At 39.7% G+C, this 16,482-nt stretch overlaps 1 protein-coding gene across 1 annotated transcript in view; it reads right to left on the minus strand.

Annotated features, from left to right (window-relative positions):
- The window catches only part of TET1 (tet methylcytosine dioxygenase 1), a 64,778-nt gene that overhangs the window by 34,960 nt on the left and 13,336 nt on the right, over positions 1–16,482 (minus strand). Inside the window, exons 3-5 of the mRNA XM_054982083.1 lie at positions 5,783–8,297; positions 4,359–4,449; positions 1,104–1,197 (exon numbers count right to left, since the gene is read on the minus strand). Of these exons, the coding sequence (XP_054838058.1) occupies positions 1,104–1,197; positions 4,359–4,449; positions 5,783–8,297 (2,700 nt within the window). The remainder of the gene's footprint in view (positions 1–1,103; positions 1,198–4,358; positions 4,450–5,782; positions 8,298–16,482) is intronic.

A 16,482-nucleotide genomic window follows, 5' to 3' on the forward strand; every position in this document is an offset into this window, starting at 1 on the left:
GTTACTGAAAATACTATCTAAATGTGTCTTACTTCTGTATACACACTTAGGATTGCACTATAAGATTGTGATATGCCATATTCTATTTGCTGATGCAGAAAGTCTTAAGAATGGGATGTTAGTAAGAACATGAATGGGCTATTAAAATCTCCAAACAACCCTCGTAGGAGGGCAATTAGCTACCTGGTTATACTTTTTTCAGCAAAATGTTGAGAAAATGGCTCTCGTACATTTTTCTCTTAGGACATTCTCACCTGTATATTAGTAAACAATGTCCTCAAAGTACAGCCACTTATCTTTTTTTGTAAACAAATAAATAAACAAGCCCTGAAATCTATGCATTTTGCCATTAGGGTAGTTTTTAATCACAGCCCATATAACATATTAGGGTAGGAAAATATTCCATGTGTTTTCTCATAACACACTGCTCCAAGAAAGCCTTTGAAATTGTTCTGTAAAAATACAGACCTTCATGACAAGTGGATGGCCCTTCCTGCTAAATATTTAGCTTACCATTAAGGGCTATGTTTTTGTGGTAGAAATATATCCAAAGGTACAAAAATGTTAGTACAAAAATGTTAGAAGTGATTAACTTTAGATATTGTATGCATTTTCACATGCTTTCCTTTAAAATTAATGAAAGTTTATGTTTGGTTTCTAATACCCTAGCTTCAAAACACAGTTTTTGTTTTTCAAATAATTGTAAGTTGGCTAGGAGTAGAAATATACACCAAAGGCAGTATGAGTAACTTTGCATTTTTTAACATAAATGCCTGAAAAGGCATGTATGAACAAGGCATACGTTCACTGAGAACTGAGGTAACATGGTGGTTACAAGCTATAATCTGGGAAGTCTCCAGTCCAACCATGGCTCAACCCTTTCCATCTGTAATACGGGGGACAATACTGGCCTACCTGGAGCTGTTCTAAGAATTACTGAGAGAATATATATAAACATGTTCAGCAAAGATAATGAACCAAGTTTAATTTTCAGGGGGGAAAGCTTTGAAAGAAAAGCCGTTTATAAGTACTAGGTACGTATTAAATAAAATAAAATTCAAGCATACAAATACATATATTACTTCTAAAAAATAAAAACTTACCCACTTGGCAATTGGACACCCCTGGGAACTTTTTCCTTCTCTGCCTGTATACACTACTACTTCTATTCTTACAGCGCTTCCTTTTGCTCCATACCTATACAAAGGGGAAATTATAAGAAAAGATGGAAAGATTATAAAGTTTTTAGTAATTAATTCTGTTAACAATGGTGGAAGCGGTAACAAAAACTACTACAAAATTCTGCTGGAGGTGATATTTCATTTTGGAAAAGCCTGAATACAGAAAAAACGTTTTCAGTATGTTTTATTTATTTAGCTTAAGCCACCTAATTCAATACTACCGCATAAAATAGTGATGTTAAAACCCCATCCCCCATCAGCATTTGCCCTCATTACCAAATGTCAGCAAACAGGAAGGTCTAACAGTTCCTTCCAAAAGACTCTGGCTTTGATGAACTTCCATGCTTTAAGTTTTGTGGTGCTGTCAGTAAAGATACTTCTCCCTCATGCACACAATGCTATAATTTGGCATGCTGACACAGTTACTAAGATAGTACTTTTGGTGTATCTGAGAAAACAAGGGGACATAAGACAGGAAAGCATGAATACCACCAGCATTTTAAAACTGCACCTGCAAGACAACAGGAATCCAGTACAGACAGTGGCACTGTAATGATTTTAACTGTGTGTGTGTGTCTTTAAATGCTTGGTGTAGTATAGATGAAAAGTGGGGGGTGAAAGAGAGGGATGAGCGAGTGATATGGTTGGCTGATGACTGACAGTGTGGGTGGAGTGAATGCAGTTTTCAGTTACTGAGGGAGAGAAAAGAGTCAGGGCAAGAGAGGCAAGCTGTGTGCAGCCTGAGCTTGTTTATGTTGTCTGAGAGAAATATAACCTGTGTGGAAGCCTGAACTGTGTGTTTGTGAAAGAACATTCAGTCAGGAGAAAGCAGGCAAGCTGTGTGGAAGCCTGAGAAAAGGTCTTACTTGTAATTGAAAAAGAAATTAATATCAAAAGCAGGCAAACTGTGAAGCCTGAGAGAAGATCTATGTGACTGGGTTTAAGTAATATTAAGAATTGAGAACTACTCTTCTGAAACCATCAAGTTTTTTATATATATATATATATATATATATATATATATATATATATATATATATATATATATATATATACATACATACATATACACACACACACACACACACACACATACATATACATATATATGTATTCCTGTCATTCCTATATTCCATTCCTTTCCTCAGGGCCACATAGTACCATGAAAAAGCCTGACCTTTGGGCACATTACTTAAAGGAGAAATTTAAGTTATTCTGGAATTTAATTCCTGGTGGCAGCAATCTACCAAGAGGGAGCAAGAATAAAAGGTTTAAAGACCAAATCTACCCAAGAGAAAGAAGGGGTCGTAACAGGCACACTTTTGCAAGCGAATCCTGATGCTCCATTCCTGTCGAGGAGGAGACCGTTGCATTCTTCCACAGTAGGAACATATTATAACAACCAAGAGAAGCCCTTCATACAGCATGTTAACTGTAGCCTTCCCCAAATCCTACAAGTACATGAATTAGGAAAAGATACCCAGGTCTGGTCTGACAGAGGACTTCAGCCTTATCAGATAAAATGGCTCATCTAGCTACTGTTCCAACTTGAGATGCAATGACAGATTCAGAAAGGCTGGTACTAGTCAAAGGGAGCCCTAAATGTCTTATTTCCCCAAGATCATTAGGACTGCCTCCATCTTTACCCAATGAACAGTAAAGGAAATTATCAGACTCTCTCTTCCCCCTCACCTCCTTACCAACCACAACACCACTGTGCCATTCTTTCCAATTGGGGGAGATGTGTCTCAGCTAGAAAGAGAGTTCTAATTTTCAAGTCCCACCCCAATAGTGCTCTTCTGCAAGTAGCCCTGTCAAGCAAGACTCTCTGACAGCCACTGTCACGGCAAATAGGTTATTATGCAGCCCTTGCAAAATAGGGAGAGAAGTACTCTACACTCAGTGTCCATATCTAAGGAAGTCTTAATGGTGGTAAGTGGTAATAAACTCGGAGAACCACATGACTAGCCCCTTATGCAGCAGAGGCCTTGACTCTGGAACAATAACCCTTCTCTCCCACTTTTAAAAGACTACTTTGAAAACTCAGAAGATCTTGGAAGCCATGTTGTGATGTAACACTTCAGGGATGCAGTTGAAAGGAAAGTGCTCCAGAAAAATCCGGCTGGATAATTCCTTGCAGATTACCTAAATTCCTTGCAGGTTATCTATGGACTATGGCCACTGCCGAGCAACAGTTTTTCTCTGAAAGAGAAACTACTATTGACAAGAACTGGGTACATCATGTTGTAATTAAGGGGCTGGGAGGTCCAGCTATTCATTGCTGGTTCTTAAGGGCTGTATCCAAGACAGACAGTTAGCCCTAGGAAGTAAATGAAGGGCAATGGAGCCAATTGCAGGACTGGCTAAAGGCCAATTAGCAGAGTTCATGTTCCAGTCAGATAAGGAGGAAGGCTGATTTCGTACCCTAATGAATGCTAACTAAAGAGGGGACATTTTTTTACTAGGACACATTCAGCCCCTCCCTAGAAAGGGTTCAATGGGTTGGATTGAGAGCCAGTGTGGTATAGTTGTTATAGTGTCAGACTAAGATCTGGGAAACTCAGGTTTGAATCCTCAGTCTGTCATGGAAGCTTGCAGGGTGATTGTGAGCCAGTTGCACTCTCAGCCTAACCTACTTCATAGGGTTGTTGTAAGGATGAAATGGAGGAAAGGAAAATTAAGTGAGTCATTTTTGGGTCTCCATAGGGAAGAACAGTGAAGTACTGATGAAATAAACAAAATAAGATTCTTGGAAGGAGCACTCCAGCTACTATAGCTCAGATGCTGAAATTCAGACCTGCGCAATAAAACATGAACACAATGTATATGTAGTGAGAGAAAATTAACTGTACCCTCCCTTCCTGGTGAGAGCCAGTTTGGTGTAGCGGTTAAGGGCAGCAGGACTCTAATCTGGAGAACTAGGTATGATTCCCAACTCCTCCGCGTGAAGCCAGATGGATGACCTTGGGTCAGTTACAACTTCTTGGAGCTCCATCAGCCCCATCCACCTCACAAGATGATTGTTGTGAGGATAACAATAACACACTTTATAAACTGCTCTGAGTGGTCGTTAAGTTGTCCTGAAGGGCGGTATATAAATCGTTATTATGTTATTATTTTGCTGCTTGTAGCTACACAGAGATTTTAAATCATTTACTGGTTTCCTTCTTTCCTCACCTGTCCTCCATTATTTCCCTGACAGCAGCAACACTTGGTCCTGTTCCCAGGTGTGTGTAATATGGTCCTTCATCCTTCTCTATGATTTGTTCTACAGAAAGGGTTAAAAATAGGTATTAATGATTTCATAGACACATTACATAAACAGTCATGCGTTCACACATTAATTTCAACAGCTTAGAATGCCTCCAAAGTCTTATGGCTGCCACTATGAAGTGCAACCCACGTAGCTACTTCCCCAGTCAGTGTGCTCATTGTACCCTCTCATGTTGTCAGTAGAAGGCTCCTCCTTCATCAACTAGTATGGCCTTCAACTGACCTCTGACCTGAGGCAGATCATGTTGGCAGTACCCCCATCATTTTCTTTTCTATCTTTTAAAAGACCAGGAGAGGAAGAGGGGCACATACTGTAATAAAAAATAGGCTCTATACCAGGAGTGGCCAACTGCGGTTCGGGAGCCACATGTGGCTCTTCTAAACACATTGTGCGGCTCCTAGAGGTCTCTTGAGTATCACCGCAGTCATATAGTTTAGTTTATTTCCCTCCCTTCCCTTCTTTCTTTCCATGTGTTTCCCTCCCTCCCTTTCCTTCTTTCTTTCTATGTCTTTCCTTCACTTTTTCCTTCTTTCTTTCCATGACTCATATTTTTAATAAAAATGTTAGGGGGACTTTTGTAATGTCACTTCCAAGTCAAAGGACAGGTGATGGCTCTTTCCAAGCTCCACCCCTTCCGATGATGTCACTTCCAGCATACTGCACCAAAACCCCACCCCTTCCTGTAATGTGACTTTCAGGATATTCCCCCAAACCTGCTTCTTCATCGTAAGGCACTTCAATGCATCATGTCTTGCGGCTCTCAAACATCTGACATTTATTTTATGTGGCTCTTACATTAAGCAAGTTTGGCCACCCCTGCTCTATACATATGGCTGGGATTAAAGAAGTTCTCTAGATCTGAGCAGGCTGAAGTATATTCCTATATATGATTTAATGATAACTGTAATTAATATTCTCACAATTCTTATCCAGAAGTCTAGTAAGTCGTTTTGAAAGCATCTACAAATGGTATTATATATTGTCCCCCCAACAAGGTCTTCTGGAGCCCAATGAGAGGACACAAAACATTGGAAACAAGAGTCTGTGGCAAAGAATTTGTCAGTTTGCCAACAAGTTAAAGCTCACTAACTAAAAGGTAACAGAAACCCAGAAATCCATTCCTGAAGTAGTTACCTGCACGGGATCTGGAGTAACACAAGGACATCTTCTTACCCGTTGCTGCTGGGATGGAGATCATGACACTTTGGCCTCAATGGAGGCAAGAATCAACGTTTTAGCTTACGAACACCTAAAGCGCTCTTCTCTAAGAAAAAATCTGAACACACATTTGAAAACTCTATGCAAGAATGAACCAAGTAGCACTTACCAACACAGTCACAAGATGGAAAATCTGTCTGTCCTCTCTTTGTAGGAGTATCAATCAGGTTCTTTGTAGGGGTGTCTAGGAATTTCATAGGTGATTCAAGAAAGCTACTGAGCATATTTTTTGCTGGAGAATATCCTAAGATCCCAGTAGTCTGTAGATTCTCATTCTCCAAATTTCTTGATGTTAGAATTTTATCTTCATCTGCACCCTCAGCATTCCTGAGAGTCTGCAACGGATTCTTTGGGGGGATTTCATCACTGTTAATGGTTCTGGTCTGCAGCTTCTGACCCTTTTGTGGTTCCATAGAATCCAGATGAAGTTTTGCTTGGATTTCTGCACAGATTTCATCCCCTCTTTGACTGGACTGACTAAAGGTCGGAGGCAAATTATGCATCTGAGTGATACCCATTGCTTGCTGTTCCTGAGAAACCTTGTCTTTTTCTGTAAACATTGGCATATTTTCACTTTCTTGGTTGAAACCAGATTGTGTGTCTAAGTGAGAAACAGTCAGAAGATTATTGGAGAGTAGGCCACTGTGTTGCAGAGCAACAGGTGTACCACTTGAAGGATCAGCATTCTGCGCACCACTGGAACCCATGGTTTTGATGTGCTCGGGCACCATTTCACGGCCGAACAGCTTGCTTTTCATTTTGTCTTGTGCTGAGGCAGGTAAAGGTCTATGAAATATTATTTGAGTTTTGGGGAGAAATAACATAGCTGTTTTTTGCTGTGAAGGCAAAGCAATCTGATTCCGCACTTTCTGTACTTTAGCTTTAGAAGATTTTTTCCCCATCACAGATAGCTTTGAATCTTGTGGTACAATCCGACCAGGTTTGCGTAGTTTAGAAGACCGCCTTGGTTTGTCCTGTAATTCACTAATCTGGCATTCTTGCTGTAGTTGACTATTTTGTTGGTGAGGCATTGCTTGAGGCTTCTTCTTTAATCTTTTTACCCGTGGTACTGGTTTGTCACTTTTCCGCACTGGTTGCCTCTGCTTGATTAACAGCGAACTATGGTTGTTCCTTACAAATACCGATTGTTTCTTCTGCAATAGGCACTGGTCCTGTTTATATTTTGATTGCATATCTGGTGGCATTTGACTAAGAAATGATGTTTTCTGATCTGGGTTTGTGGATTCAATTATTGCTGCAAGTTGAGTTAATTGGGTAGCTACCTCTTCTTCATCTTGGCTATGAATACCATCCTTAATTACAGAATTACTTTTTGAATTCAGGCCATGAATAGCCTTTCCCTCCCATTTCCCAAGCATCTCTGCTCTGTTCCTCTGTTGTTTGACAGTATTTGAGTTTTTGGAACATGGCCCAATGGCAGCTTTATGATTAAGAGGATGTTTTTTGGTAGTATGACTTGAATTTCCACCAGACACCAGTGCACTGAAAGGTTTGGTATCTCTTGGAGAGAAATGTAATCGACGCAATAAACTGGGTGGACCTGTGGATTTATTATAGAGTTCGGAAGAAGCACTTTGACCATTGTAAAGCAAATTCTTAGGAAAAATTTTTCTCTGTGAATGAGCACGAGAAAAGAGCTGTTGGTCTTTTGGCGGGCAAGTCCCTTTAATTGCTTTCAGCGCTGATGTCACAGAATGGGAATTATCCTTTCTGTAATTGTTAAGTGAATAAGAAATTGTTTGTTGCTCTGTACATTGAACACTTTCTGTTTTAGCTGGTGAAGAAGTGCCTAAAGAGACTTCTGACAGACGTGTTAATGCTTCAATAGCAACAACCTGCTCTACAGTTAAATTTCTGTTTTTAATCAGAGATAAAAAAGTTGACTGAAGTGACAAATCTTCAGGCTGGGAATCCTTGTTTGATATATTTGAAGCACCATCCTCAAGACAGTCATCTTTTTCAAGCACAGGAGTACAAGATGGCTTGTCCTGTAGGTCTAAAAGTGAAATAGTTTCCAAAAGTGAGTTCTGAGATTCCTGAATGGCATTAGAGTTTTCTGTCTCCTTCACTAGAACATGACTGTTTGGGGGGGGAGAAGCACCACATGTTCCAGTTGTCAAAGTGTTGAGGTGATTCAATTGAGAAGTACCAGTCCAAAAGGCATCAGAGTCATTCTTTTTGCAGCTTTTTGCCAAATTTGCATTTTCACTCACATCTTTTTTCAGTGACTCGTCACATTCTGCTGGTGAACAAGATATGTTTTTAATACCATTTTTAACAGTGTGTGCAAACAACTTTTTGGGCTCATCTAAAGCACTGGAAGAAGAAACGGTTTTTGCATCCTTCTCAGAATGCTTTAAATTCTCATTCCTTGCTCCGATTCCACAGAGGTCACCATTCACATGAACACTAAGCAATGGCTTTTCATTCTGCACCCACTTCTCAGTTTCTAAACCGGTCATACTTCCCTTTTCATATGCCTGTGCATTTTCCCAAGGCAGTGGTTGGTTTGGTTTCACCTTGTACTTTTCACTATGGCCATTAGAAATACATTCCATGAGCTCTGGTCTGCAGCCATTTACTGGTTTGTTTTCTAAGTCTCCCTGCAAAATAATACAAATAGAGTTTTAGCCATAGTTGTGACCCCTGAAAATATGGAAGCACTGGAACTTGTCAAATCAGCCTTTTTAATTGGAAGGGACAGGACAGAAATGGATATGCATATCCAGTTTGGTTCAGTAGTTTCTGTGCTAAGGAAAGCAGTAATTCAGAGGTAGAAGGGCTGAAAAATATAATTTGGGTTCATGACTATCCTGTCAGGTGAAATTCACTGGGCAATAATAGCTTATTTATTGATCCCAATCAATGCACTTTTCAGGGAAGGCAGAAGGCTACTAATCTGCATTCATTTGGACTCTGCTAAAAAGTATCCAACCAGAATCCATCTAAAATGGCTCATTTTCCAATTAACATTTTCTTGGAAAGTTGTTGAATGGTTGCTCAGCAGCTCCAGACACACCTGAATACACTGCAAACTACAATTCAGTTACATAAACACATTTAACTTGATTCAAGCCAGTAATACAGTATGAAAATCTCCACCATTAAACAGACTGTTGGCAGTGTTTGAATCCAAGCAACCTCCTCCCCAACACACATGAGCTGAAGTCAAGGTGCTATATTTATTTATTATTTTAAACATTTCTTTGATGCCTTTCACCCAATTCAGAGTCCTCAAGGCCAGTGAGCATTTCTGACATTAAACAAAGATTTAAATATATAAATATAAAATTTTAAAAAATAAATAAAACATAACACATAAAATATAAACACATAAAAGTACACAGACAGAGAGGAGGGCTAGTAAGAGTTAATGAGGAAATGCCAAACAAAACCAGTCTACACCCCACCAGCGGAAGACAACAGGAGACAGACAAATCTCCTTGGAGAAAGAGTTCCCAAAGCTGTGGCACCATGACCAAGAAAGCACTATATGATAAACCAAATAACCTCTCTGATATTTTTCTAAGAACAAAGACATTTTGGTCCACTCTTGAAACAACCATGTCATTTAGCAACAATTATAACCGTAACACACTAAGGATTAACAAGTTATAAAAAGATGAACCTTTCAACTTTTAAAAAAAATTAAATTGAAGCTATTAGCCTACGCTCTTTTATACAGACCTATTACAAAATAGACAAGTAATGCATTTTGTAGAGCCAATGGCCAAGCTAATTTAGTTTGAAAGAAACAGGTAAAAGGGCCTTCACTGTCAAAGCTATGCAGTTACATGGGATCTAGAACACAGACAACAGACAACCAAGAAAGCTTATAAACTGCAAGTAACTATAGTAGGTTATCAAAGAACAAATGGAACCCATCAGAACAGTTCTCCACCTTTTCATTCTGCGCCATCTAGATCACAACTATTAGGTATTAAGGTGGGGGACCGAGGCCATGTCTTACAAGCCAGACTCGCTAGTGAAAATTGCTGGAATACTACAGTACTTTTCCAAGTACTTTTCAGGCTCCTTACATGGATGTAAAGTCACTTATAAAAAGAGAGAGCCAAATGCTTGGAACGGGAGAGAAGTACTCACAATCCTTAAATATGGAATTGGAACATCAGCCACAGGGATCTAAATGAGAACCAGGGCTTTTTTTGAGGGGGAAGTTCATTTCAGGGGGGTAGGGCTGTGTGTGTGTGTATGCTGCTTTGAGTTCATTCTGCTTTCTTTTTCATGGGGGTGGGTGGGGCTGTGCATGTGTGTGTGTTGCCTTCATTCTTTTGTTGACTGAAGTTGACATTGTTATGGTTCCCACAGCTTTTGAATGCAGATTGGTTGTGTTAGTTAAATATATCAGTTATGGTTATTTGTATTAGTTAAAATATCAGTTATGGTTATTCCAGTTTTATGCTAGGAATGGATAGCTATGCCGAAGTCACAAAAGGCTTTCATCAATATATTCATCAGCATATAGGTGTTCTTATGTCTTATTAGCTGTAACGCAAATGGTTCTCCCCACCCTCAGCTGATTAACATCACTGAAATTGCAGTGGACATATGAGTGTTAAGGAAGTTTTTATGAATATTGTTTGTCTGGGACATTGGAATATTTATGAGCATTTCACAATGTCACAAGGTAGAGTTGGCAGGCAACAAAAAAAAGCCATTTTAAACTAGGTATAAATCTAATGCAGCTAAAGTTGAGTATCTAATTTTGAATTGTCCCAGTAAAGCAAAAAACCTCCCTGAAAATTTGAAAATTCAATATTCATTAGATTAGGAATTTCAGACTGTGGAATTTTAAGAAAGAATTTTGGAATTTTTTTTCTATGCTGGCAGAGGGAATCTGTTAGAATTTAGATTTATGAGACGGGTTTTGGATTTTTAGAGGCCCCCTCCTTCTTGCATATTTTAAAATACGATTCCAAAGAAATGAAACGTTTGGGAAAGGGAATGGAAGATTTCACTTTTTGTAGAGGATACAGAAAGGAAAAAAACCCTTTCTCATAATAGTGTAATTTTCCAAGCTTACTAACATTTATCTTGTTGTAATGCATTGTGTTGGTTTCTGGGAAGCAGTGTCACTTCCGGGAGTGACGTCATCACGCATTTCTGGGAGCGCGCGCGCACGCACATGTGATAATAGAGAGTTCCACCACCTCTTTTCCCAGAAAAAAAGCCCTGACGAGAACAATAGGTACCTTTATATTTGGGGTAATGGTTAATGGTGCTTTTAAACACACGCACACGCAGAGCAGTTTCTCTTAGAATGCAAGAGTGATAGTACTGAAGATGCAAAACACAGGGGAAGGGCTGAAACATGCTTATAACCAGCCTTGCTTCCATGCATCCTACCAGTCAGGAGCTAATGTTGCACATGCTCTTATTCCTTGGTGCACAACCTGGTTAGCAAAGCCACTGAAAGTTAACTGGAAGGTTATACAGAGCCATTGCACTTTAGACCTCTCCAAGCAGGCTTGTAAAAAGCCACTCAGCTGGTTAAATTTGTTGAGTAGGAACTGCCTCTTCGTGACAAGGCAGAAAAGCTTTCTAGAAGCCTGTGGTTCTTCTTCTTAAGTCACAGAGAACTCAAATGGGTATTAGGGGGAGGCAGGCTAATTTTTTTTTAAAAAATCAGGCTAGTAACTGTTGTGGTTTTACTCAAATGAAAGTACTATCTGAAGAGATAGACAGATGAAGTGAGGCAATTTGATCCAGAGGCTGAGAGAAAACAGAGATTATTACTCTATTAGTATTTCACTCAGGATGTCACTGTCTAGCTGATTAAACGTGCCCTTCCCCATAGCAACTCGACATAGATAGACTGGCTGCTCTCACAACTACTATGTGAACTACCCCCCTCCCCAATCAAAAGCAGTGCTGAATGCCAAAGCCTCAAAATAGAAGGGACCACTAATGAGAAGACCTGCTGAAAAATTACAGCCTCTTATCATAACTGGGATTATCCAAGAGCTGCATGGAAACCTCACTTGTGTGCACAATCAGACACCCATGTCATATGACCTACCCTGAGCCCACTTGTGGAGGGTGGGATATAAATTAATTAATTAAATAAATAAATATTGTGCCAATCTGAAAGTGGATACAGCAGCAAGAAAGCACTTATTCCCACAACTGTACATAGGAAAAGGCCAGAACTGTTGTGCAGATGGTCTCACATCCATCAGCATAAACTTTCTGACATGTGCTAAGCGACTCACTGAGAATGAAGCCACAACACCACTCCTGCAGAGAACTGACCAGATAGTATCCTTATAGTCTGTATACCACGACTGGGGCTGCAATGGCTAAACACCATTACTGATGCAGTTCCAGCAAAACCTGAGACAGCAGATGGCTGGTGTACTCTCATCTTAGTCTCAGCAGCTGTAGACTGCATACTAACAGGTGTCATTAAAGCCGAACATGTCACTTTATGACCTTTTCCCCCCTCATTAAATTGTGTCAACATAATCGAAAAGTTCTTGAAGGTGGTCAAACTAGCATCAGTGAAAGGTTGAAAAGGTTTTAGATCCCAAAGTTTTGCCCTGTGATAAGGGCTACTACTAGCTATGCAGCAAATATCCAAAGCTTTTATTTCTAGAAACAAAAAGTCTTTGCAGATGCAGCTAAGTTTGCTGCATACAGTGAGAAACTGCTGAATAGTTATTGTTTTAGATCAGCAATAAAAGGACAAGGAAGGAATGATGACTAGCAAGCTGGAAATCAATTGAGCAGGAATTTAACAATGAGTTTCTAGTTTCTAATTTGTCTGTAACTTAAATGAAGAGCTGTTATCGGCAGCACTGGTTAAGATCAGTGGATGCATAACAGCTGGCTAGTCTCTAAACTTTTCCATCAGCAGCCATGTCCAATTAACCCCTGTGAATGGGCAACGGTAGGGCATGAAACTTCCATTTTAAATGATTTTTAAAAACTTTACACTTGTAAAAATTGCAGGTCCACTTATGCAGACAGGTCTCACAAATATGTGCAATACCACTTTGTCAAGGCAAAGATATTCATGAAATAATAACATAATAATAACATTCGATTTATATACCGCCCTTCAGGACAACTTAATGCCCACTCAGAGCGGTTTACAAAGTGTTATTATTACCCCACAACAATCACCCTGTGAGGTGGGTGGGGCTAAGAGAGCTCAAGAGAACTGTGACTCGCCCAAGGTCACCCAGCTGGCTTTGTGGAGGAGTGGGGAATCAAACCCAGCTCTCCAGATTAGAGTCCCGTCCTCTTAACCACTACACCAAACTGGAAAGTAATATGAAAGGTATCTCTCTATCCCCTAGCAATGATGCTAAAAACATTATCTATTGTCCATATAACAAACAAAAATTATATTCTGCTATAATCACCAGATTGATGCAGATTGATGCGCAATCTGTACTCTAGACAAGAGGCTACTGTCAGGACAGAATATGGGGAAACAGAATGGTTTCCAATTGGCAAGAGTGTCAGACAAGGATGCATATTATCTCCCTACCTGTTCAACCTCTATGCCGAGTATATCATAAGGAAAGCTGGATTAGATCTAGAAGGAGGAGGAGTGAAAATTGGTGGGAGGAACATTAACAATCTGAGATATGCAGATGACACCACATTACTAGCAGAAAATAGTGAAGACTTGAAACAACTACTGATGAAGGTTAAAGGAGAAAGCGCCAAAGCAGGGTTACAACTGAACATCAAGAAGACAAAAGTAATGACTACGGAGGAACTACTCAATTTTAAAGCTGACAATGAGGAAATTGAAGTTGTTCAAATTTTCTATTCCTTGGCTCAATCATCAATCAACAGGGAGACTGCAAGGAAGAAATCAGAAGAAGATTGAGACTTGGAAGAGCAGCTGTGAGGGAGCTAGACAAGATCCTTAAAGATAAAGATGTCTCTCTAGGAACCAAGGTCAAGATAATCCAAACTATGGTATTCCCCATTGCCATGTATGGATGTGAAAGTTGGACGGTAAAGAAAGCTGAAAGGAAAAAAATTGATTCATTTGAAATGTGGTGCTGGAGGAGAGTTTTGCGGATACCATGGACAGCCAAAAAGACAAATAAGTGGGTATTAGATCAAATCAAGCCTGAATTCTCCTTAGAAGCTAAAATGACAAGACTAAAGCTTTGGTCACATCATGAGAAGACAAGATTCTCTGGAAGTCGATAATGCTAGGAAAATGGAAGGCAGCAGGAAAAGAGGAAGACCTAAAACAAGATGTCTTGACTCAATAAAAGAATCCATGTCCTCCAGTTTGCAGGATCTGAGTAGGTCTGTTAGAGACAGAACATTTTGGAGGTCTTTCATTCATAGGGTCGCCATAGGTCGGAGACGACTTGACGGCACATAACACACACACAATCACCAGGGATGTCACATACTCTCTATAATCATAACAACTCTAGAAAAAGAGCAAATGTTTGTATTCACTCGTATGATGGAATTTAGAAATACTTTAGTATTACATGGAAAAGTCTGGCAAAACTACTAGAGGAGAGGCATAGGAAAGTTGAGTCCACGGGTTGAACAATTTGGGTTTGCCCAAAATTTCATACAGGCTGCCATGCTGGGCAAGACCAATCTTTCCTTGACCTCCATGAGACCCATAGGGCCATGTTATGGGACATGTGTTTAACGCATACTTTCCCACAGTTAGACAGATGCCCAGTGCTTTGCTTAAGACCACCAAAGAGCATGATTTCCCACTGGTAAATAATGGGAGATGGGGGCAGATTCAGATCAGTTGTAAGGTGTGTCCACTTACTATTGGAAATTCAAGGAGGTCTAGTGTAGCACCAGCATATTGCTAACTACATTTTGAAAACAACAGTCAACAACCCTCTATTACTGCTAAAGCACCACCACAGGATTTATTCAATCCTCAATTTACAAGGCACCAGTTTAAATGCAATCCACCAGCCTTGTGCTGGTGCCTGCCAGGAGACCAACAAGCCTTCAGTTTTGTACTTCCAGGCAAGAAGAAGAAACAGGCTTACCTAGGCCTTGGTTAATGACTGAGGCTTGGATCCATCAAAAGATTTCCATGAACACAGGGAATTTTTCCTGCCAATCCAATTGACACCTCATGCTTATTTATGTTTATTTACTTTATTTATACCCCTCCGTTTTTCTCCCCAATGGAGACTCAAAGCAGCTTACACCATTCTCCTTTCCTTCATTTTATTCTCACAACAACCCTGTGAGGTAGATTAGACTCTCTCTCTCTCCATGGTAAAGCCGGGATTTGAACATGGGTTGCCCAGATCCTAGTCTGACACTATAGTCCCTACACCACATTGGCTCTTGTGTTTTGCTGGTGGAAATCCCTTCTGTTCACAGAAATCCTTTAATGACTCCAAGGCAGCCTATGTTCAGCTTTATATGTTACTAGTTGCACAAGCCTTTGTATAGCTTAAAAAACACGGGACCCTACTTGACATGTCATAATTTTTAATACATTCCAATAAATCAAGAGACAAAATAATTCTTTTGGAGTGGAAAGATGACATCTGGCCACAGAAGAAACACACTTTTTTGCAAGGGGGAGACCCTTATTTGTATCTTTTTTTAATTGAAACACTCCCCAACTTAGGCGGAAGACGCGTACATCTGACTGCCTCTCATAATTAGTGCTTTCGTTCTCCCACGTGCATGCACCAAGTAAAAGGAGTTTCTCTTACCTAAAGAAAATAAAACAGCAACTACAGTGGGAGTTTCTTCCTGACTGTACTGACTCACTCAGTACAGCACTTTCTACTTATGCCACTCACTGCAATCAAATACAGCTCTCAATAAAACCTTAAGCTCTGAAAAAACAGAAGACTTAGAAATAAAACTCATATTTTTTTTCTCCTCCTCACATAGGTGAAGCATGGCAAATTTTGACAATTTTACCTCCTCGGTTATGCTGTCATTTCATTAACTAAGAAGGCATGATTTAATTTGTTAGGAGTGTGTACTCCTTCATGTAAATTATCTGCATGGTACAAAATTATTTGCTTTAAAAAAAAAATCAAAAGATTTTGTCAATTATCTCTCTGTTTTTATTGGAAGGGTTGAGACTTGAAGGCTCACACCAATATAAGCGTGGAATTTTGTTCTATTTTTCACATCCACTTCTTCTTCCCCCACCTGGCCCGTAAGGAGTATTTATATATACCTCATGCAAAATATTTTACATTCATAGCCATCTTACAAGGAGAACAATTACTATAACTTCCATTCTATAGTTGGGCAAATAACCCTGAAAGAAAATAACTTGCTTCCCAAATGCATTATCCACTGATTTTATAGTTTAGGTAGAATCTGAATTCATGCTTTTAAAAGTTGAGACATCTGAACACCATTCTGCCTCATTTTTAGCATTTATACAAAAAAGCAATGAAAGAAACTGTCCTCCAAACACCTAGATGAAGAAAAAGGCTCTTCCAGTTTGCTCTGGGTGTGTGTTCAGGGAGACATTAAAAGCTCATTTCTTGGGATTCAACCCAGGTGTATATTGTATACAGCATTATTTCCTCAAGGCTCTGAACAACTTTAATGAGAGGCATAAGCTTACAATGAAGAGAAATATGGGAATGGTCTGAGATGGCAAAACTTAATGAGAAAATTACGTGCAACCTCCCAGGAAGAGCTTGGGATCACTCCCCACTGCCATACTAGAAGAGTGTGGCAAGCCAAGAGGCATTTGTTTCCAAATGCATCTCAAGTTGCTGGAGACCTCTAAACCACTAAATGACTCTAAAAGATCCCCTTCTCTCA

This window comes from Eublepharis macularius, chromosome 6 (assembly GCF_028583425.1).
Source record: "Eublepharis macularius isolate TG4126 chromosome 6, MPM_Emac_v1.0, whole genome shotgun sequence".
Classification (NCBI taxonomy): Eukaryota; Metazoa; Chordata; class Lepidosauria; order Squamata; family Eublepharidae; genus Eublepharis; species Eublepharis macularius.